This window comes from Cherax quadricarinatus, chromosome 57 (assembly GCF_038502225.1).
Source record: "Cherax quadricarinatus isolate ZL_2023a chromosome 57, ASM3850222v1, whole genome shotgun sequence".
Taxonomy (NCBI): Eukaryota; Metazoa; Arthropoda; class Malacostraca; order Decapoda; family Parastacidae; genus Cherax; species Cherax quadricarinatus.
The window spans coordinates 5816297-5840308 of NC_091348.1; the positions used below are offsets into that span (position 1 = coordinate 5816297).

The window sequence follows — 24012 nt, forward strand, 5'->3', positions numbered from 1 at the left end:
ATAGATATGGTGGGTGTAGAGCCATAGATATGGTGGGTGTAGAGCCATAGATATGGTGGGTGTGGAGCCATAGATATGGTGGGTGTGGAGCCATAGATATGGTGGGTGTAGAGCCATAGATATGGTGGGAGTAGAGCCATAGATATGGTGGATGTGGAGCCCTAGATATGGTGGGTGTAGAGCCATAGATATGGTGGATGTAGAGCCATAGATATGGTGGGTGTAGAGCCATAGATATGATGGATGTGGAGCCATAGTTATGATGAATATGGTATCAGATAAGGTGGATATTGTATCATAGATAAGGTGGACATTGTATCATAGATATGGTGAACATTGTATCATATAGTTGACAGGGTGCCATAGATACGTTTATAATGATATTGATAAGCTGGATACGATAACTTTGCCTTGAGAGATATAGTGCCGTCGATACGGTGATTTAATCATAGCTATGGTGGACATGCCATATAAACAATGTACAAGGTGCCATAGCGAATATGGTGCCATAGTTCTAAATATAACACTAACTGCGGTGTATATGATGCCATAGATAAAACAACATAAAAATTGTGAGTTAGCTAGCTAGCTCTCTGAGCAAGTCTTTATGTGATGACATTTATGGTGATTATGGTGCCATAGGTAAAGCAAGTTATCAACTGGCAGCACTACAAGGAAGTAGCTGGGCGAAGGCCTACCTGCCAGGTACTTCCTGTGCGCTGATGTGAGAAACAAAGGGGAAAATGAATGCTGGTGACAATAAGAGATTCACACGAAATAATTGGTAGTGACTGGCCTACTTAGTGGTTTTCAAAAACGTGTTCACATAATGAAGCAATTGCTAGTGACTATCGTACTCTTTGGTTTCAAAACGGGTCCACAAAAAACAAATGCTAGTGACTGGTGTACTCGCTGTTTCAAAACAGGTTCACAAAAAACAATTGCTAGTGACATGAGTACTCGGTGGTTTTCAAAACAGATTCTGACACTGTAACTACTGCCACCTACAGGCATTGTCACTAGTTATAAATACATGTTTAGTAACAAACGCCCATATTGTGTCTTTCAAACACGTTCACATTGAAACAAAGGCTAATAATTAAGAAATAAACCAGCCTGGTGGCTTAAATCACGGTCAGCACTAACAAATGATAATTAAAGAATAGGCCTACCAGGCAGGGTTTAAAATAAACACACCGAAATTAATAGCTAAACAAAATGGGTTACACAACGGTTTTCAATGGTTTAAAACTCACCTTCCCACACAAACGTTAATGAAAAAAAGGCCCACCAATTTATTTAAAACAAGCATTCACGCAGTAAAACAAACTAGGGATTGAAGAACACACCACTTGATGTTTTTCAGCCAAGGTTGACAGTGATGGAGTCAATATGTCACATCTAAATAATAAACATTACTTCATATAGTGACCTCCCAACTGCTGCATTAGACATATTACCTGTATTTATTATACACGCTTAATACCTGTAGGATCCAGTTTTATATATATATATATACACATATACATATATATATATATATATATATATATATATATATACATATATATACATACATACATACACACACACACACACACACACACACACACACACACACACACACACACACACACACACACACACACACACACACACAAATTATCACCACGAACACGTGGTATTGAATAAATAACACTGCGACTAGCCGAGGATTCGAACCCATGTCGTTTTGGCCCTGCCTTGTGGTGATCGAAAATCACATGACGCCTTAGCCCACTGGACCACACAATCCTACAAAAACCAAGCACCCAGCCAAGCGAGATGTGTTACTCTTGGTCCGAGGACTTACGGTGGTGTGGGTGACTCTAGGCTAATTTCATTCTTATCCCCGTTTGGTGTATCAGCTTCCACAGGCAGTATATATAGTATTGTGACCACGAACAAGTGGTTACCACAAGGCAGGACCAAAACGACATGGGTTAGAATCCTCGGCCAGTAGCAGTGTTATTGATATATATATGATATATATATATATATATATATATATATATATATATATATATATATATATATATATATATATATATATATATTATATAAATGAATACACACATACAAGTACATATAATTACAATATACATGATATTTACAATGAATGATTCTTAACTATAGTTAAGGAAGAGTTAATGAAGACGTTAATATCATGCATATTAGCAGTAGTAACTCAAGAGTAACACTGTACAGGAGTTACACGGTAACAGTGATGTCACAGATAATGTAACTTTTTGACAGAGGACCTGGGGCACCATGAATAGGGCGTCATGAATGGAGTAGGACTGGACGGGACATGTTGGGGTGGGGCTGGACGGGACAGGTTGGGATGGGACTGGACGGGACAGGTTGGGATGGGACTGGACGGGACAGGTTGGGGTGGGGCTGGACGGGACAGGTTGGGGTGGGACTGGACGGGACAGGTTGGGATGGGACTGGACGGGACATGTTGGGGTGGGGCTGGACGGGACTGGTGGGGGTGGGACTGGAGGGGACAGGTTGGGATGGGACTGGACGGGACAGGTTGGGGTGGGACTGGACGGGACAGGTTGGGGTGGGACTGGACGGGACAGGTTGGGGTGGGACTGGACGGGACATGTTGGGGCGGGACTGGACGGGACATGCTGGGGTGGGACTGGACGGGACATGTTGGGGTGGGACTGGACGGGACATGTTGGGGTGGGACTGGACGAGACAGGATGGGGTTCGACTGGACGGGACAGGTGGGGGTGGGACTGGACGGGACAGGTTGGGGTGGGACTGGACGGGACAGATTGGGGTGTGACTGGACGGGACAGGTTGGGATGGGACTGGACGTGACAGGTTGGGGTGGGACTGGACGGGACAGGTTGGGATGGGACTGGACGGGACAGGTTGGGGGTGAGACTGGACGGGACAGGTTGGGGTGAGACTGGACGGGACAGGTTGGGGTAAGACTGGACGGGACAGGTTGGGGTGGGACTGGACGGGACATGTTGGGGTGGGACTGAACGGGACATGCTGGGGTGGGACTGGACGGGATAGGTTGGGGTGGGACTGGACGGGATAGGTTGGGGTGGGACTGGACGGGACAGGTTGGGGTGGGACTGGACGGGACAGGTTGGGATGGGACTGGACGGGACAGGTTGGGGTGGGACTGGACGGGACATGTTGGGGTGGGACTGGACGGAACATGTTGGGGTGGGACTGGACGGAACATGTTGGGGTGGGACTGGACGGGACAGGATGGGGTGGGACTGGACGGGACAGGATGGGGTGGGACAGGATGAGGTGGGACAGGATGGATTGGGACAGGATGAGGTGGGACAGGATGGGAGGGACGGCTGGGGTAGGAGCGTGGTAGTAACAGCGCAAGTTGTTCTATATTACATTTTGAGAGAGACGTCAATACATATATCCTAAGTATTCTATTGCATTTCTTTAGTTTATTTATCTAAGACATAAAAGAAGAGAATATTGAGAAATCAGTTTGAATTTATAGATAATAAAATATTTCAAGCATCAAATAAAAAAAAACTTAAAACACTGAAAGTTCAATAAGTGGTCAGTTCCCACGCGCTTCCCAATGTCGTGTCTATTTATGCATGCGACTGGGGTGTTGAACGGGTTCAGGGAGTCATTAAAGGGATCTGAATTTGACATGTATGGTATAATCTTTTCATGCTGCCGTGAAGTTGGGTCGAGTCCCACCCGAATTCAGGTTATAATGAAGACTCTTGGAAGGGTACAACTAGGGATATGAAAAAAAAAATTGAAAGCACACACAAAAACCTCTTACCAAAAAAATGTCAAAATTATAATCATCAATAATTACACGCACACACACTTCAAAGAACCCGTCACACAACACTATACTGGAAGATAACTACACTCCTGGCTACATTACAGAGGAAGCTAGTTTAGAATCTGCCATGCGTGTTATTGTCTAGTAGGAACCCCACGCTGGAGGGAGGCGTCGCTAGGAGGGTGATGTTATGACGTCGTGCACAGTTGGTTAGATCACGTTACGGGGGAGTTGGGTGGGCATCTACACCAGCGTGAGGAAAAATTGGAGGTAGTAGAACAACAGCAACAGCAGCAGCAGCAGCAGCAGCAGCAGCTCAAATCACACCAGTAGAAGTAGTAGTAGCCAGGAGACAGCAGAAACCCCACTACCACCGCCACCACTACCGACGACTGTCGCTCCAGGCACAACATCCGTCACTCTAGGACTGTAACACAACGGGGGTAAAAAATGGAACGCGTCACTTACTCTCACCTGGCTGAAAATTGCCAAGCTCAATTTGTTTACTGGTGTCGGTCTTGTTGGGGACGCCACAGAAGTTCTTCTCAGCCAGCCAGGCCAGCAGCACCAGTGCAGGGAACATTAGCACCGTGACCAGCGCCTCCCACACCTCCACCTCGTCCGCAGACACCGCCACTAGGATGATCAGCAGCCATAAGTACGCTACCACCGAGAACACCGCCGTCACTCCAAACACCTGTAGCAGAGTGCCAAGGAAGAAGTGTTACTACTTGCGAAGGATGGAAGCAGTTCTAATGAGGCACAGGCCAGGTGTGCACAGACTAATTCAATACCATCATCACTTTCAGTCAGTACTAATGTGATTACATATTACGTATTGCACTTATGGGACAAACTATATTCAAGGTATCCTATCGTCAGTGTAATTACTGCAGCGGAGCTATACTCGAGGTGTCCCGTCTTCAATGCAATATGAAGTTGAAGTGACAGAATCGGGCCTTATATAGTCCCAGGAGGTGAGACGTAGGTTGATTTGGGAGGGCAGGTCCTTCTCAACCCCAGCCGTTCTCACTAGTAGAGGTTGTCGAAGTAGATGGTCTGTACCAAGATACCCTTGTGTTGCAGTGTCTGACAGAATGAACATTAAAATGGTATAAAATACCGACAGATTGTTAGGTAAGACACATATGCAACAGTTAGGTATCTTTATTTTGAAACGTTTCGCCTACACAGTAGGCTTCTTCAGTCAAGTACAGAAAAGTTGATAGAAGCAGAAGATACTTGAAGACGATGTAATCAGTCCATCACCCTTAAAGTTTTGAGGTGGTCAGTCCCTCAGTCTGGAGAAGAGCATTGTTCCGTTGTCTGAAACAATATGAAGTTGAAGTGACAGAATCGGGCCTTATATAGTCCCAGGAGGTGAGACGTAGGTTGATTTGGGAGGGCAGGTCCTTCTCAACCCCAGCCGTGTAAAGTTACTGGGGCAGAGCTATGCTAGGGGTGTGCAGTCGTCAGTGTTTCAAATTACCCTACAATTTATTTACATTTCAAGTGGTTGTAGCATTTACTACCTTCAGGTACAGTGTCTTAGAGGAAGTTAGACCGGGACAAGAATACTGCAGCTTACAATGGGAAGCTCTGGCATCATGCCGTGCAGTATTTAAGAGTTCATTAACCTATGAAATTTAAAAATATTGCAAAAATATATGTTTTCAATATCTCTCACTCTTCCTTTTTGAATTCTATTCTATAATTCTCTACATTACTTTTCTTTATTATAAAGTCCAATTTGATAAAAAAAATGTAAAACTAATAAACTGGCATGTATGAATCCTAAATTTCACACAAAAATACATCCACTAAAGATAAACCAATGTTTCAGTGGTTGAAACCGACCTAAAGAGGCATTCTCTAGTTATATTTAGAAAAATCAGCAATATAAAATATACATAGCTCAAAGTGAAAGCCAAACTTTCTTTTAATAAAGACCATCTATCAGAGAAGACGTTCTCCAGTAATTGCTCTGAATCCAACAAATCCATTATTTTAACAATTAAAATATGATTTTTTCACCTAAACAGCACAAACTTATATGATATCTTCCTTATGGAATTCATCAGTGTTGATAATTTGAGGCTGAAAACATGAGGCATTCTTCAGTTAATGAGCCTTTATCTTTGATATACTTTTGATGAGTTTCCAGAATCTTACTACTCTCGGAGTTCAGCCCTGGGCCAGGCTCGTCTGGTGCTTGCCTGGTGAACTAGGCTGTTGCCGCCGGAGACCCGCTGCCCCACATGGAATAGAACGGAAATCTTAATTTATTTAATAAAAATAGTGAACTGGGACCTATGCAGCACAAGAAAAAGTGTGAACGTTGCATTCTGTGAAGCACACCAGGGCTGAAAATCTGAAGCCGATCAGGAGAGGCACTCTCCACTTATCACACGGATTCTATCAATTCCAAATTTCATGAACTAATTTAGTTTCTTGACAAATTTATCTGCACACAAACACAACTACTGCACACAAACACAACTACTCGCCTTAATATGTATTACCCATTAAATACTGACGCAGTTCTGAGAAGGTAGACTCATATATTTTTAATATCAAATAGGAATCAAAATTTCACATTGTTTTACATATAAATTTCTTAAATGTGGCACCTACACACTTGAAGTTATCTCTATGCCGTCGTCGAATTAAGAGAACTTTTTGAACGTTAAAAGTTAAGCTGCTGAGGGTTTTGCAAGTTATCAAAGCCTTTCCAGGATGCTGGGAATGGGTTCAACATGTTTTGCCATATACATGACAGTTGTTCCAAGAATCATGCCCTAGTTACCGTACACCAACGTTAAAAAGTTTTGCAGTCGATTAGATGAAGCCTTGTAGTTACGGGCGAAACTCGAAAAATTAGAGGAAGAAAATTATTTTGGCAACCCTTTGAAGGACCCCCTTCTGGGACACCTATTTATCCTCGTACTCATTGGAAAGCAGTCGAGGTTCAATCCGAGGAAGAGGAAAGGTAACTCCAATTGCTTGCATCAAGGTCCTTTCACTAGCATGAAGGAAGAGAGCCCTCGTGAAAGGGGGGGGTTATCTGGCGTAGAGAGACGTTATGGCCTTGTTCCACGCAACTCGAACACAAGATCCGAGTACAAGACTTACCCACTATGTCCGAGTACAAGACTTACCCACTGTCTGAGTACAAGACTTACTCACAAGGTCCGAGTACAAGACTTACCCACAAGGTCCGAGTACAAGACTTACCCACTATGTCCGAGTACAAGACTTACCCACTGTCTGAGTACAAGACTTACTCACAAGGTCCGAGTACAAGACTTACCCACAAGGTCCGAGTACAAGACTTACCCACAAGGTCCGAGTGCAAGACTTACCTATGTCTGAGTACAAGACTTACCCACTATGTCCGAGTACAAGACTTACCCACTATGTCCGAGTACAAGACTTACCCACAAGGTCCGAGTACAAGACTTATCCACAAGGTCCGAGTACAAGACTTATCCACAAGGTCCGAGTACAAGACTTATCCACAAGGTCCGAGTACAAGACTTACCCACAAGGTTCGAGTACAAGACTTACCCACAAGGTCCGAGTACAAGACTTGCCCACAAGGCCCGAGTACAAGATTTACCCACAAGGTCCGAGTACAAGACTTACCCACAAGATCCGAGTACAAGACTTACCCACAAGGTCCGAGTGCAAGACTTACCCACTATGTCTGAGTACAACACTACCCACAAGATCCGAGTACAAGACTTACCCACTATGTCTGAGTACAAGACTTACCCACAAGGTCCGACTACAAGACTTACCCACAAGGTCCGAGTACAAGACTTACCCACAAGGTTCGAGTATAAGACTTACCCACAAGGTTCGAGTACAAGACTTACCCACAAGGTTCGAGTACAAGACTTACCCACAAGGTCTGACTACAAGACTTGCCCACAAGGCCCGAGTACAAGATTTACCCACAAGGTTCGAGTACAAGACTTACCCACAAGGTTCGAGTACAAGACTCACCCACAAAGTCCGAGTACAAGACTTACCCACAAGGTTTGAGTACAGGACTTACCCACAAGGTCCGAGTACAAGACTTACCCACAAGGTCCGAGTACAAGACTTACCCACAAGGTCCGAGCACAAGACTTATCCACAAGGTCCGAGTGCAAGACTTACCCACAAGGTCCGAGTACAAGACTTACCCACAAGGTCCGAGTACAAGACTTACCCACAAGGTCCGAGCACAAGACTTATCCACAAGGTCCGAGTGCAAGACTTACCCACAAGGTCCAAGTACAAGACTTACCCATTAGGTCCGAGTACAAGACTTACCCATTAGGTCCGAGTACAAGACTTGCCCACAAGGTCCGAGTACAAGACTTGCCCACAAGGTCCGAGTACAAGACTTGCCCACAAGGTCCGAGTACAAGACTTGCCCACAAGGTCCGAGTACAAGATTTACCCACAAGGTCCGAGTACAATACTTACCCACAAGGTTCAAATACAAGACTTACCCACAAGGTTCGAGTACAAGACTTACCCACAAGGTCCGACAACAAGACTTACCCACAAGGTCCAAGTACAAGACTTACCCATTAGGTCCGAGTACAAGACTTACCCACAAGGTCCGAGTACAAGACTTGCCCACAAGGTCCGAGTACAAGATTTACCCACTAGGTCCGAGTACAAGACTTACCCACAAGGTTCGAGTACAAGACTTACCCACAAGGTCCTACTACAAGACTTACCCACAAGGTTCGAGTACAAGACTTACCCACAAGGTTCGAGTACAAGACTTACCCACAAGGTTCGAGTACAAGACTTACCCACAAGCTTCGAGTACAAGACTTACCCACAAGGTCCGAGTACAAGACTTACCCACAAGGTCCGAGTACAAGACTTACCCACAAGGTCCGAGTACAAGACTTATCCACAAGGTCCGAGTGCAAGACTTACCCACAAGGTCCAAGTACAAGACTTACCCATTAGGTCCGAGTACAAGACTTACCCATTAGGTCCGAGTACAAGACTTACCCACTAGGTCTTAGTACAAGACTTACCCACTAGGTCTTAGTACAAGACTTACCCACAAGGTCAGAGCACAAGACTTACCCACAAGGTCCGAGTACAAGACTTATCCACAAGGTTCGAGTACAAGACTTGCCAACAAGGTCCGAGTACAAGACTTACCCACAAGGTCCGAGTACAAGGCTGACCCACAAGGTCCAAGTACAAGACCTACCCACTAGGTCTGACTACAAGACTTGCCCACTGGGTCTTAGTACATGATTTACCCACTAGGTCTGAGTACAAGACTTACCCACAAGGGCCGAGTACAAGACTTACCCACAAGGCTCGAGTACAAGGCTTACCCACAAGGTCTGAGTACAAGACTTACCCACAAGGTCCGAGTACAAGACTTGCCCACAAGGTCCGAGTACAAGATTTACCCACAAGGTCCGAGTACAAGACTTGCCCACAAGGTCCGAGTACAAGACTTACCCACTAGGGCTGGGTACAAGACTTACCCACAAGGTCCGAGTACAAGACTTGCCCACAAGGTCCGAGTACAAGATTTACCCACTAGGGCTGAGTACAAGACTCAAGAAATCGTAATGACACGATTGCAAACAAACCACGGTACGGGCTCACTCACCGCGGGTTCAATTCCCACCCATACCGAGATCTGAGCACAAGTGACTTACCCCCGAGGATTGAGTACAAGATTTACCCATGAGTGAGAAAAGTTGGATTTGAGAAGGACCTACCCAGTAGGTTTACTACACTACCTCTCAATTATTACATTCTTACTTCTACATGAGTGCCCTTCCTGTCCTGTCAAGATTATATGTGCCTGACAGTTAATAAGTCTCCATTTTGTTACTTCAATGTCACAGCGTTCCAGACCATGGAGGAGAACTCTGTTGTTCCAGGCTGAGGGACTGACCACCTCATAACTACGTCTTCATAGTTATGATGGATTGATTATTTCGTCTTTACATCGCTAATGGTTCTGCTGCCTCCTCTGTATTCGAGTGAAGAAGCCTACTGTGTAGTTGACACGTTTCGTAATAGATACCTAACTGCTGCATATGTCTTACCTTACCAACTTGTCGATATTGTGTACTGTTATCATATATTATATTCGCCTAGTTCTTTAGAGTACATCAGAGTGTGGGACTAGTTAGACACCTTGAGAATAGCGCAGGCGACTCCTGGAACCTGACACTAGGTGAGTCAGGCTTGTCTTGGCGTGTTGTTGGTGTAATGTGACCCGGGTGGTCTAGCTGGATAAGTTACTTGATACTGTCGCTCTCCTGCTCCTGTCTCCCATGACGGAGAAACTGATTATATTTGCTTCCTGTCTTCTTCTGTTTGTCTTCCATGTGGTCACAGGCGTCTGGAGATCACAAGTGAATATCGTCTGTCTTGCCTGTGGTCACAGTCGTTTTGGGAAGAAAAAGATACAAAATATGTCTATCTTTGTCTCTCTCTGTTCACTTACCTTTATGTCTCTGATTCTCCTGGTCTCGCCGTTGGGGATTGACATGACACAGACAGCAGAGATGATGAAAAGGTTGAAGGCGGCCGAGCCTACGATGGTGCCGGGGCCCAACTCGCCGCTTTCGAAGTTGTTACCGATGACTTCGATGATGGAGAGAAGGATCTCCGGCGCTGACGAGCCGAGGGCCATTAGTGTGAGGTTGGCCACTGCGTCGCTCCAGATCCGCACCTCTATCACCTCCGGCTCGTCCTCCTTCTCTGAGGTCAGATAAACCTGCAACAGAAGTCACAAGACTGAGTGAGGGTGGTAGGTGAGGAGGGGAGGAAGATAAGGAGGGGAGGAAGATAAGGAGGGGAGAAAGAAGTAGAGAGATGAGAGCAGTAGGTAAGGAGAGGGAGGCAGATGAGAGGAGAAAGAAGTGGATAAAAAAAGATAATGATAATGCAGATAAATGGTATTAAGTAGATAGGTGTGACATTTATGAAGCGCACTGACACAGCAGGTAACTCGGCGCTCATAACCATTAACAAAATATACAACACAATAAAAACAAGTATAAAACAAATAATAATTAACAAACACAAGTATTAACATACCAAGTTAAAAAACAACAACATAAAATTGCCAAACTACTTCCCTAAAAGTTCCCCGGGTTTCCTACAGGCAGATCGGTTATTATAAAACACATAACCAGAGGCAAATACTGTTTGCCATACACATTTTCAATTAATGGTCAATTTTCATTATTACATTGACCAATGACCATAAAGAAGCACGATAGTTTCAGAAATTTCACATACATGCTGAAAAATCTTTTTATTTTTTTAAAGACGATTTCTCTTTCGTTTATTTCATCATCTTATCATTTTTACGTCTCTCTTCCTTCCCCAAGTGAAATCCTAGCTTAAGGGGCACGTAGGTTCCCCTGTCTTCTTATAACATGTTAGTGGAAAAATGAATATGTTATTAGAAGACGGGGGAACTTATGTAACTCTGAAGCCTCCCTCCCCTCCCTTTCCTTTCCTTCCCCTCTCCTCCCTTTCCTTTCCTTCCCCTCTCCTCCCTTCCCTTCCCTTCCCACCTCCCCTCCCCTCGCATACAATCATAGCTGCGCTACTGGGTATGAGAGATGTGTGTGTGCTCGATCCTCAGTGGACAGGGATTCATCAAATATTTGCCATAGGTTCTCTCATCTTTCCCTTTTCACCCAGTCTTTGCCATTTTCCCTTCGTCCTCTTTCTTCCTACCAGTCTTTCATTTTCTACCAGACTCTCTCATATCCTCTGAAATAAGTTTTATTCAGGTAATCTACATATGATTTGTATTTATTATCTAAACATAGAAAATATTTCCACTCAATACAGTTATTATAAACATTGTATTGTATTCCATGACGCGTTACACCCATGAGGATCATTAAGCGAGAAGAGTGTTGGAGGCTCGATCCTCCATCCGATAATCGTGGTACGTTATGCAAATTTAACCTAAGATAACTCAATAAAGTCAGCCACTGACTGGCGAAACGTTTCCACAAATAAAGATTCCCAAACGTTGCACAGTGTGTCATCCTTCAATTTATCCGTTTCCTAAACCATTTACATCATGTGAGTTATGCTTGAGTTATTAACCTTGGTAATCTCACCTTGCGGGTCTTGCTGGTGATCTTCTCGATAGCACCCATGAAGATATCAGCGATGATAGCCACGCCCAGGAAGCAGTAGAGGAGCCCCGCCAGGTACAAAAAGGCTCGCACTCCCTCCGGCCAAGTGTACTCGGAGAAGAACGGCAGGAGAAGACCCAGACGAGCGCATCTGTCCAAGAAACACAGGTCATAACGAGTAACACCGCAACCCGCAAGACAAAAGTCTCCTAGTATACCAGTGATTCTCAACCAGGTGTAAACTTACCCCTTGGGGGTAAAAAACTACATGGCAAAGGGTAAATAATTGATGTACCTGATAACTGAATAATTGAATAATTTATTTGTTTCTGACCTTCTTATATTTCTGTCCCTTTATGATGGCGATAATTTTTTTTTGTATGGAAGGGGGTAAATAGAGAAATACATCAAGCCGAGGGGATTAATGATGGAGGAAAAGTTGAGAATCCCTGTAGTATACCCTGAGGGTGGAAATTCCGGGGGTCAACGCTCCCGCGGCCCGTTCCATGACCAGGCCTCGTGGTCAAAGATTTTCAACAAGTCAAATGCCTTCCTGTGTTCAAAGCTTATCAAGAAGTCAAAACCTTAGTGATCAAAGCTTATTTACTGATGAATTCGAGGTTCCACGAAGCTGGACCTGGGGCAGCACGCATGAACAAGCTATTAAGGAAGATGGAACCTTCACTGATGACAATAAGAAAGTGAGCGAAATACTGAGGACATAAAAGGACTCAATGATCAGTGACCCAAATGAATCTGTCACAAATACAACACCGAAGTCTCCTACATAACCCCACTCCACTTCGAGGGAACTCTTTTAAGCAAGGATTCCATACTTTTGTTGGCTTTGGCCCTCGATTTTGCACAAGAGGAAAAGTAAGAGTAAAAGGGTCATTTTCAGTTTCATTAGTCGCTGATGCAGCTTTTAGATTTTAAAAGAGGATGAACTGAGGAGACTTTACCATTCAACAATTAAATTAATACAAGGGATGAAATCTAATTCAGCAAAAGATATAAAGAACCACAAACTGAACTAGGAAACTTAGATTGTTAAGGAGGATCTGCGGGTGATTGATATAAACAGTGAATAACAAATACACGAGATAACTCAATAAGTATCAAAGCTTGATCCTAAGACCTTTCAACACTCGCAACCATCTCTCACACACCCACAATTATATATAATTATATATATATATATGCAATAATTTATCATTCTGAACCTATATATTTCACTGTGTTTCTTTAGTATTAAATTATTGTAAACAAATCTATATATATATATATATATATATATATATATATATATATATATATATATATATATAAATGAGTTCTTGCTAATTGACCAGTTTTACATATTATATATATATATATATATATATATATATATATATATATATATATATATATATATATATATATATATATATATATATATATAAACTCACGAAATCGTAATGACACGATTGCAAATAAACCATACCACGGGCGGGATTTGAACCCGCGGTCAGAGTCTCAAAACTCCAGACCGTCGCGTTAGCCACGGTGGCTAGCTTTTCCAGTGGCTAACGCGACGGTCTGGAATTTTGAGACACTCTGACCGCGGGTTCAAATCCCGCCCGTGGTATGGTTATATATATATATATATATATATATATATATATATATATATATATATATATATATATATATATATAATATATATATATATCTCGTGACTTTTTAGACACGGAAGACAACATCTCAAGTCGACTTCTCTACAATTTCGAAGTTTCCTGGCTAGACCTGTCATTTTAGGAGAACTACCAACACCGGAAAGATATCAGTTAAAACGCCTATGTTTTCATGTTATTCAGGGTTCCCAAACTCTGCGAATAACCAGAAAATACTTACTGTATCACAAGACGGGCAGCCACTCACATTTCCACTTTAGCTAAACCTTTAAAGGTCATCACTCCACCAGAAGTTATTTATTCCTCAAGTGACTTATATTTGGAACATACTCTCCTAGCAGAAAAATATCTGAAAACCCAAGCTAGTAAACAAGTAGACAAGTTCTTGCTCACAGTTGGGTTCAACTTCACCCTGTAACCCAAAATTGGTATTGCAAAGCATTAAGTATACAATACAAAAGAAATCACTGTATGAAGCAGCACCACTCATGTAAAACTTTGAGGTAGGACTGAGGTAAGATAGCAGTTCCTAGGTTGTAAAATACCTATACATACGTGTAGTATTTCCGTTCAGAGCACTTAACTGCTAGTTAAAAGAATGAGAACGAAAGAGTGAAAACTAGAAATTGAAAACAAGAAAGTAAAATTGACTGATAACGAAAAAGTACGTGAGAACGACAAATATAGAAACTGAGGAAGAGAAAGAGAAAAAAATGAGAATGAGAAAGTGAGCTAACAAGAAAGTGAGCGAGAACGAGAAAGTAGAACAAGAAAGGGAGAGAGAATGAAAAAGCAGAATGAGAAAATGAGAGAACAATAAAATAAGTGAAGTGGGAGAACGACAGAGAACACGCAAGCGAGAAAACATACACAACGACTCACTTGCCGCAAGTTCAAGCCCTACCCGTACGGTAGTTTGCAATCGCGTCATTACGATTTCGCGAGTGAAGAGAGTGACATTAATAACAATAAACGTGAGTTAGTCACCTGTAGCCACTGTAGACATCTTCCTCACTGATATAGGTGTTGTTGTTTATAAGGTATGAGTTACCAGGTCCTGGCTCCGCCACCACCACCTGGTCTAGGCTCAAATCTAGCCGCTCCTCGGTAGCCATCCTCCTCCTCCACGCTCAGTCCTGATGGATAAGGGATATGTGACGTTAGTTGCCTGCACAATATTCATTGGTCGTTTTAATTTTTTTTGAAGTGCGCTTTGACCGTGTAGGTCATTCAGAACTCTTGGTAATACAAAATACGTATATATATCATACACACAGATAAAAATAAATGTAAAATTAACACACAATAAGAATTACGCACATGAAAATAACACGTAAATACAGTGTGTGTGTGTGTGTGTGTGTGTGTGTGTGTGTGTGTGTGTGTGTGTGTGTGTGTGTGTGTGTTTTCCTCAGTCGACAGATTGAGAATTCCTGTTGAAATAATAAGGCACGACCCCCACCTCCAGCAGAACTTGCTTCTTGTCAGTAGTGCCCAACAAAATCACCATTACTCAAAAACGTATCTACTGATGTGGCTCAGGAAATTGCTGAAAGGCACAAGCTTGCTGAAGAGGATGCTCGCAATGGCAACTTCCCATTCATTACCCAGGACATCAACAGAATTCCGCATCCTTTTGCAAATTTTGGAGATGAGCTAACCATGCCTGATTCTTCTGGACCACAGGGTGGACAGAAGCATATTGAATATCCATAAATATCCATCTGCCCACTTTTCTATTTTTTTTATTTTTGCAAAGTGTGTGTACATGATATTTGCATTTTGCTTGTATGCTAGTTCATCCCAGACCCTGTCATAACAGTCCTGCAGCTGCGAGAGGCAGGAGCGACCTGCTCTAAACCCATGTTGCCTTGAGTAGTGCATTTGTTGTGAATCCATGTATTCAGTAATCTCGCTTTTTAAAACTCACTCAGATATTTTAATGTGAGATGTCTGTGCTATCGGTCTATAGGTTTTTGCGTTTGCTTTACTGCCACCTTTGTGGGGCTCTGTTATATTAGTGGTTTTTGATGACTGTGGAATGACTACATACAATGTTTAAGGCACTTTATCTTGGTTTCTTGTATTTCTTAACGAATATGAAGTTCCACGAATCTGAGCCTGAGGCAGAGCGTATGGGCATGCTCTTAATGGCTTTAAAGTCGAGTGCGATTAGGGTTATGTCAGAAATTATGGAGATATTAGCAGAGCTTTGAGTGGCATCTATGAAAAAGTAAGTCATTTAGTATAGCTTTCTTTCGACTGATTAACAATTGACTGAATACAGTCGTTTTATGACTTCAGTACTTCACTCAGTTCTTTGTTGTCATCTCCTTTAAGCAAGGGCCCCGAGACCAAAAATGTTTTTTACCCTGGATTTTGCGTATGAGAAAAAAATATTCTTATTTTTTTCAATTTCACATTTGGCTTTGTTACTCCCTCTGCCTCTCCTGGACTCTGGATTTATTTGAGTTCTTTTTGTCTAACCACTATTTGTTTCAGTAAGACAGCAGCCTACGAGAAGTTTTGTGACTCTTCGTCTTGGCCTGTTGAGGGAGCACCTATCTCTCTCTCTCTCTCTCTCTCTCTCTCTCTCTCTCTCTCTCTAAGTTGCATCCTCTCTTTTTTTTCTTAATAATGGAAGTGTCAGGAGCCTAGTTCTAATGTCATTAAGCTCTAGACACTCGTACTATCCTCCCAATACGTTTTAGAGAGGTCATGATTTATTTGATCCTAGTAAATTTTTAATATTGAAGTTCAAATGGTTGAATACCCTCATGACTGATTGTTTTGCTGCTCAGGGCCGGTGGGTATGCAGGTCTGAAGTGCGATTATGTTGATGGTCTGAGTTTGCCGAATTGGACACCATTATGTTCCGTACCAGATCCTCATTATTTGTGAATGTAATGTCACTGGCACTTAAAAGCTTGGTCAGTGCAGTTATTTGCCGTCTTAAGGCGAATGTAATACAATCTTTCAGTTGTTCATTTATGCACGACTTTTCATACGAACTGGCTTCTGAGATTTTTTGTTTTCTGATACTACAGTATTTACTACTTTCATCCATTTTAAATGTCTTAAATTAAAAGCCCCAATCAACAGGATATTTGGGGCCGAGCAGAGAAGATTTTCAAGACAGTAATCGATTTTCAGAGACACACACAGAGACAAACAGATACAGAGACAGAGACAGACACAGACAGAGAGAGAAAGAGAGACTGATATAGCGAGAATAGATTGTACAAAATCGATGAAGGAACAGAATCCTGGGTTAAATATGACACTTAATAGATCGTTGCAGTTATACATCAAGCAAGTAACTTTGGCAGCGTATGCGAGGCTTGTGAACCTCCCTACTATCTTCAGCGACCCTAACAAATCGCTCACTGTGACGCTTTACGCAACGCTACTTGAAAATTTAGAAATTTGCAATCTGACTGGTTTCGGAACTGCTTAGGAGGCACTATAACTAAATACGAAAGCAACTGGTGTTAAGAATGTTTACAAAGTAGTACCAGGAGAAGCCATTACTACCAAGTACAAATCATTGAGAAGAATGTCGAGTATGTATGTTTACCAGTGTCACATTCAAGTCAGGTCACCAACTCAGTCTGATTCATCTGGTGACGTGGAGATAATCTTTTCTTTGCCTTTATTTTCTTTTACTACTTGGTCGTGGACTGTGTTATTCCATGCCTCATCCTTCACTCCTCTCCAGTATACATAAGTTATTATATCCTTAATGGACACTTCGCTTGATTATGGTGAATTTAATATTGTGTTGGCCATTACGGTATCGGTACTGCTTTCACCATAGTTAATGAAATATGTCGTGTCACCCTTTTCTATAGGGCCTTTAGCCATTATACTAGTTTCTGTCTGTTAACTTGTATGTTTGTACTCTTAGCCAACAGGCTTGGAGTCCGTTACTCAAACAGTGAGAGTAAGACAAAACGGTTTAGTAGTGTTTGCTAAGTGATAGCATCTATAATTCGTTCAATTTTCTGAGATAAGTGATAGCTTAAAACTGCCTGTGCACTGTGTCAAATGTACCAATCAAACTTCTTTACCTTCCCTGGCCCACTGAATGTGTCAGCTCTGACTACTGGGTCACCTCATTTTCCCGCGGTACATTCTGAAATCTTTTCCATCCGAGGCAAGTACCTGGCCGCACTTTCTTATTAAAGTGATTCAGTCTGACATCAGTACAACTAATGTCTGAGGATTTATTTCAGAGGTTTCTTATATATTATGTTTTATTATTTTTCTTATACTGTTTAAATATTTTTTGATGTTATATGTAATAATAATAATAATAATAATAATAATAATAATAATAATAATAATAATAATCATAATAATAATAATAATTTGGATTTTTGTCACTATTTTCAATACCTTTTTAAAACGCTGTTGTTAGTTTCCATATTTCCATGAAAGAGAGGACGATTTCCCTAATATTTATGGTCGACACTGTCCTTGCCTTTGTTACTCCCTTTTCATGCAAATAAGGATAGTCATGTGAATTATGAGGCCCGAAAAAAAAAAGTCATAAATGGAAACTAAAATTGCAGAGGAGCCATAGGAAAGTTGGAAAACAAACTTTTAGTTTGAAAGTTGTGAGAAGAGTGGAATATACTAGACGCGAAAACAGCAAAGGCAGACTCTGTACAGTTTCAAAACATGGGAGGTCTGGTACGGGACCGAAAAGCGGAAGCGGCGACCCCCGAAATCAACTTCTGGTAGACTCCAGGCAGGTAAGTGATGACATGGCCCAGGAGAACAACATTAAGTTTATTTAGGCACAGGTACACATAAGTACATTTGTTATACATAGTGTAAATTACCTAGGATAACCCCAAAAGGTCAGACAAAGTGACTTATTTCCATTGGGGTCCTTGTGTCAGTAATGGTAATCAATATAATTTTTAAAAACCAAGGCCAGAAGACATGAATTTATTCGAGCAAAGTCGTGATGGCGAGTGGAGAAATCAAGACAAAAGTACCTGGAGGGAGGTCACTCGTCCCTAGGCGTCAACATAACAACCACCAAATATAAAACTTGTCCAACATTTCACAGTCACGGTGAAAATCTGTACAGAGTGAGATGAATGGCCAGGAGGGACCAACCATTTATCTTCCTCCCTCACCTCTGCTTTATTCCACACAATCTTCTTTCCCCAATTTCCTCTCTTACTCCTATCTCCTTCATTCAATATTGTTGTATATGCAAAAACTTTTTTTCTGAATTTTCTTCTCACCTACTGTTTTCTTTTCTCTTACTCTCCCCATCTTTCCTTTTTCCTTCCAGTGTACACTCTTTCCTTCCCTGCTGCTCTCTACAACATTATCGGCAGTGCTGTTCTTCCAGGCTTCATCAGTTAGCATGACTTAAGAAATCGTAATGACACGATTGCAAATAAACCATACCCCCGGCCGGGATTGAACCCGCGGTCATAGAGTCTCAAAACTCCAGCCCGTCGCGCTAGCCACTAGACCAGCTAGCCACAATAAGATTCATCCAACTAGGTATATTTCTACACCAGAGCTAGAGTTCGTCACGGCCACGCTAGCTGGAGATTCGTCTGTAAAAACTTGCATTTGTGGTCACAGAGGTGCCTGTGCTAACTTTCCTATGGTGTAGAAATATACCTAGTTGGATGAATCTTATTGTGGCTAGCTGGTCTAGTGGCTAGCGCGACGGGCTGGAGTTTTGAGACTCTATGACCGCGGGTTCAATCCCGGCCGGGGGTATGGTTTATTTGCAATCGTGTCATTACGATTTCTTAAGTCATGTTTACGGCAGTGAAGGGACTTGAGCTAGAGTTCGTCACGGCCACGCTAGCTGGAGATTCGTCTGTAAAAACTTGCATTTGTGGTCACAGAGGTGCCTGTGCTAACTTTCCTATGGTGTAGAAATATACCTAGTTGGATGAATCTTATTGTGGCTAGCTGGTCTAGTGGCTAGCGCGACGGGCTGGAGTTTTGAGACTATGACCGCGGGTTCAATCCCGGCCGGGGGTATGGTTTATTTGCAATCGTGTCATTACGATTTCTTAAGTCATGTTTACGGCAGTGAAGGGACTTGAGCTAGAGTTCGTCACGGCCACGCTAGCTGGAGATTCGTCTGTAAAAACTTGCATTTGTGGTCACAGAGGTGCCTGTGCTAACTTTCCTATGGTGTAGAAATATACCTAGTTGGATGAATCTTGTTGTGGCTAGCTGGACTAGTGGCTAGCGCGACGGGCTGGAGTTTTGAGACTCTATGACCGCGGGTTCAATCCCGGCCGGGGGTATGGTTCATCAGTTAGGCTGTATCTCGTCGTTTATCGGATAATAACCACCTTCCATCCCTCTCCGTGAAAACCAGTTGATTCCAGGGTCACCGCCCCCGCGACCTGGAAACAGTTCAGGGTTCCTGCTGTACGGTCTGTTGAATCAAACTGTTCGTGCTTACGGCATTCAGTCCAACATAAGCACAACAGCCACAGCTTATCGAGTTTCCTCTTTAACACAAGGGTTGTCTGACTATTCCCGCTAAAATGTTGTGTAGTTTTAAAAATAGGTTAGATAAATACATGAGTGGGTGGGTGTGAGTTGGACCTGATTAGATTGTACTACTAGGTCAGTTGCCGTGCTCCTTCCTTAAGTTAATGTAACCTGACCTGACTAGGTTGGGGCATTGGCTTAAGCTGGTAGGACACTTGAATGTGCCTAGAATGGGCCAGTAGGCCTGCTGCAGTGTTCCTTCTTTATGTTCTTATGTTCTTATATGCCGTGCCGAATAGGTAAAACTTGCGATTCTGGCTTAAATAGCAACGCTCTTCTTGCCGAATAAGGCAAGTGAAAATTTGTGTATGCAGTAATTTTGCAAAAATCATTCTGAACCTAACGAAAAAATTATATTTCATTGTTTTTTGTTAAATTATTGTAAATGAGTTTTTGCTAATTGACCAATTTTACCTATTCAATTAGCAAAAACTCGTTTAAAATTAAGTCCATTCTAAAAAGAATTGATACGTTTAAAGATTTTTTTCATTTATGTTAATGTAAAAATTAATAATTTTGAACCATAAGAACTTTAGAAAATTTACCTGACCTTATTATAACACGCTCAATATAATTTAGCCTAATCAAACTAAATATATTTTAGATAAATTAATATATCAATAAACTGCAGCTACCCGGGGGATGGAACCCATGTTGTTTTAGCCCGCCTGGTGGGACGAGAGCGAAAATTCACGACACTCGAAATCACTGGATCATACAATCCTACAAACATGAGCCTAGCGAACTAGGTTCAATCCCTCGGCTAGCCGCAATTTGTTATTGATTAAATACCACTTGTTCGTGGTTACAATAAGATATGTACTGCTTGTGGAGGCTAGTACACCAAACGGGAAGTAGAATGAAATTAGCTATGAGGCAACCACACCATCGTATGTCCTCGCAACATGAAGCAAGCCTAGTTCGCTAGGCTCATGTTTGTAGGATTGTATGGCCCAATGGTTTGAAGCATCGTGAATTTTCGCTCTCTTCCCACGAGGCGGGCTAAAACAACATGGGTTCGATCCCCCGTCTAGCCGATGTTTGTTATTGACTAAATATCACTTGTTCGTGGTTACAATTTATATATATATATATATATATATATATATATATATATATATATATATATATATATATATATATATATATATATATATATATATGTGTGTGTGTGTGTGTGTGTGTGTGTGTGTGTGTGTGTGTGTGTGTGTGTGTGTGTGTGTGTGTGTGTGTGTGTGTGTGTGTGTGTGTGTGTGTGTGTGTGTGTGTGTGTGTGTGTGTGTGTGTGTGTGTAACATCATTTAAAGTATTTGGGAGGCCAGGTCTGAGATCGAGCCGTAAGGGTGATGATTCCCCGCACAGCCTTCAAGTAAACTTCAAATAGAACTTAAATCTCTTCACCGCTCACCTGAGGTTGCTACGATGATTTAGACATTCACTAATTTTTTTTATTACTTAAAATTAGACATATTACCCACCACGACGTTAACAACGAGGAGAGCACTTTTTTTTTATAATGGGGGTAATGGTCCCAAGTCATTTACTCCCAGGAACACTAATGAAGCCGCAGTTTTTAGTTGCGTCTTGGTTGTGTGGCAGTCATCAACGTACTTGAAGGGTCGCTTGGTATTCCAGCAGGTAATGAATCAGTGGTCGTCTGACATACTGTTAACAGCGTCCAATTTTCTCGTCGATTTTTTCCAGCTGCTATCTTTGTGGTAGCGTAGCGTAAACAGTCAATGGATGGCTGTGTTGAGATATAATAGTCAGGTCTATGTTGTTAGGTGCAGGCTTGAGCTCTGTTGATGTCCGGTACAAATTTTGAGACCTTGATGTGACAAGAGTTTTTGATGTTTACCTTTCAGAGATTATATCCGATTTAGGCTTACTGATTTAGTAATCAGAATGTGGTCGATACTTATAGCCAATCTGGCAGCACCATTTGAAGCTTCACCTCGTGCCCTTTCCTACCAACATGACTTGGTAATAAATTAACAGTGATTCCTCCTTCGACCAGTTAGGACCGGTAAGATACTCCAGATAAAACTAACGAATCTTCGCATTGACTTCGATGGAGTCAATGTGAATTACGGGTATCTGCATTATCGTGCCAAAGTCAGGAAGCCCCCAATGAATCGTCCATCGTGACACATGATGGCTGCTGCACGCTTCTCGGAGCTACTGAACTCCTCAGCCTAGTCTATGATTGATTCTGCTTTATAGTTTAAACAATTTGTGCTGCAGAAGTGCTCACTTTGGATGCTGGGTGTAACATAAGCACTGAAGGTAGCAAGGTGGTTAAGGAGTGTATTCCTCTGCTGGCAAATCACTTCCTTATTGAAACAGTTATATGGTCATTAGTCTCAGTATTATATCGGTCATGGATCTTAGTAAGGTTAGGTCACTGAAGACTGAGACTGGGAATTCAAGAAATTCTTGTTGTCGTCAAGGCAAATGTGTTAAACTAAGTATTCTATTGTTGGCAAGGGCAGAGTGCAGAACCTCTAGCCTGAGATAAGCTATTTCAGTCCGCTGGGGTGTTGCAAGTATAGTTCGCAAGGCTTCGTTTTGCACTACTTTTATACTTTTGTTTATAGTCGAGATGTGAATCATGACCCCTCCACTGTAATCAGAGAGTGAACTGCATGGATGCAATACACCCGGTACTGCATTTTGGCTGATCCCAGCATGTGAATTAATCATGGCATTCATAATTGTGAGTCTTGGGAAGATATGAGCCCTGATGTATCCAACCTGCTTGTGAAAATTTTACCTTAGTCGATCCAGATAGCAAGGGATACGATAAAATCTTGGGCCAATGTAGTAAGATGAGTAGTAATGTAGGCGGGGCCTACATTCCTCCTCGAAACTTAGTAAAAACTTTAAGTAACCAAAATGATAACTGACGATTCAAGACAACGACGTCTATAAGGCTACCTAGAATCTTTGTAGAAGATGCTAGCTAGTCTCACTCCAGTTCCCTGACTATATTTGTATTGCACACATATATTTGGATTATGTATACGAGAGGACTTTGTGCTCATTAATGACCATGTCTAGATCTTCAGCCATTTCTCCCAAACTGCCGCAGTCTCCCCATGGAATAGGGTATAACCCCAATTTTAATATCAAGGTTGTTGATGTTCTTGTTGGAGAGATTCCTGCTTGTGGTGCTGGTGGTAGCAGCCACTTTTAGCACAATCTTAGTATATGTGCTGGATAAATTACTTGCTAATATTCTATTAGTTAAGACTACAAATCGGACTTAGTATATATCGGTGTTGAAGGGTGTTGAGGTTTGTTTTGCTTGTTGTCTTGAGTCGTGGATGAAGTAAAAGGGAAGTGTGGATTTGAGAAAGTCTGGTGGGTAATGATGCATTCCTCTTCCAGAATTTCAGAAATACTGATCCTGCAAACTATATGAAAAATACACTTGTCACTCCTCGTTTCGTTTTGTTGTGGTGGTCAGAGTGGAAAGGCATCAGGTCGTCCTTGTTCGTAGGCTTACAATATACTTCGAAAGTCAGTCACAATAGTTGCAGAGACGTACATCGAGGAAGGGTAAGCTGTTATTGCACCCTTCCTCCGCCTCTGAAATACCTTTGAAGAGTTTCACGAGTTTCTCTACTCTCTGAGCCCGGCCATGGGCCAGGCTCGTCTGGTGCTTGCCTGGTCAACCAGGCTGTTTCTGCTGGAGGCCCGCTGCCCCACATATCCATCACAGCCTGGTTGATCTGGCACCTGGTGAAGATACTTGCCCAGTTTCCTCTTGAAGGCTTCTACACTTGTTCCAGCC

The 24012-nt window shown here is 42.3% G+C and overlaps 1 protein-coding gene across 10 annotated transcripts in view; it reads right to left on the reverse strand.

Annotated features, from left to right (window-relative positions):
- Nucleotides 1-24012, reverse strand: part of LOC128693470 (sodium/calcium exchanger Calx) — a 386089-nt gene that overhangs the window by 173688 nt on the left and 188389 nt on the right. For 6 of the 10 annotated variants that reach the window (XM_070097313.1, XM_070097311.1, XM_070097310.1 and 3 more), the window contains 4 exons: nt 14655-14803; nt 11974-12142; nt 10332-10604; nt 4307-4535 (listed from right to left, as the gene is read on the reverse strand). In XM_070097313.1, coding sequence (XP_069953414.1) covers nt 4307-4535; nt 10332-10604; nt 11974-12142; nt 14655-14782 — 799 coding nt within the window. In that variant the 5' untranslated portion in view covers nt 14783-14803. Of the gene's footprint in view, nt 1-4306; nt 4536-10331; nt 10605-11973; nt 12143-14654; nt 14806-24012 lie in introns of those variants that run through there. The other 4 variants (XM_070097314.1, XM_070097312.1, XM_070097307.1 and 1 more) reach the window with 2 other exon arrangements.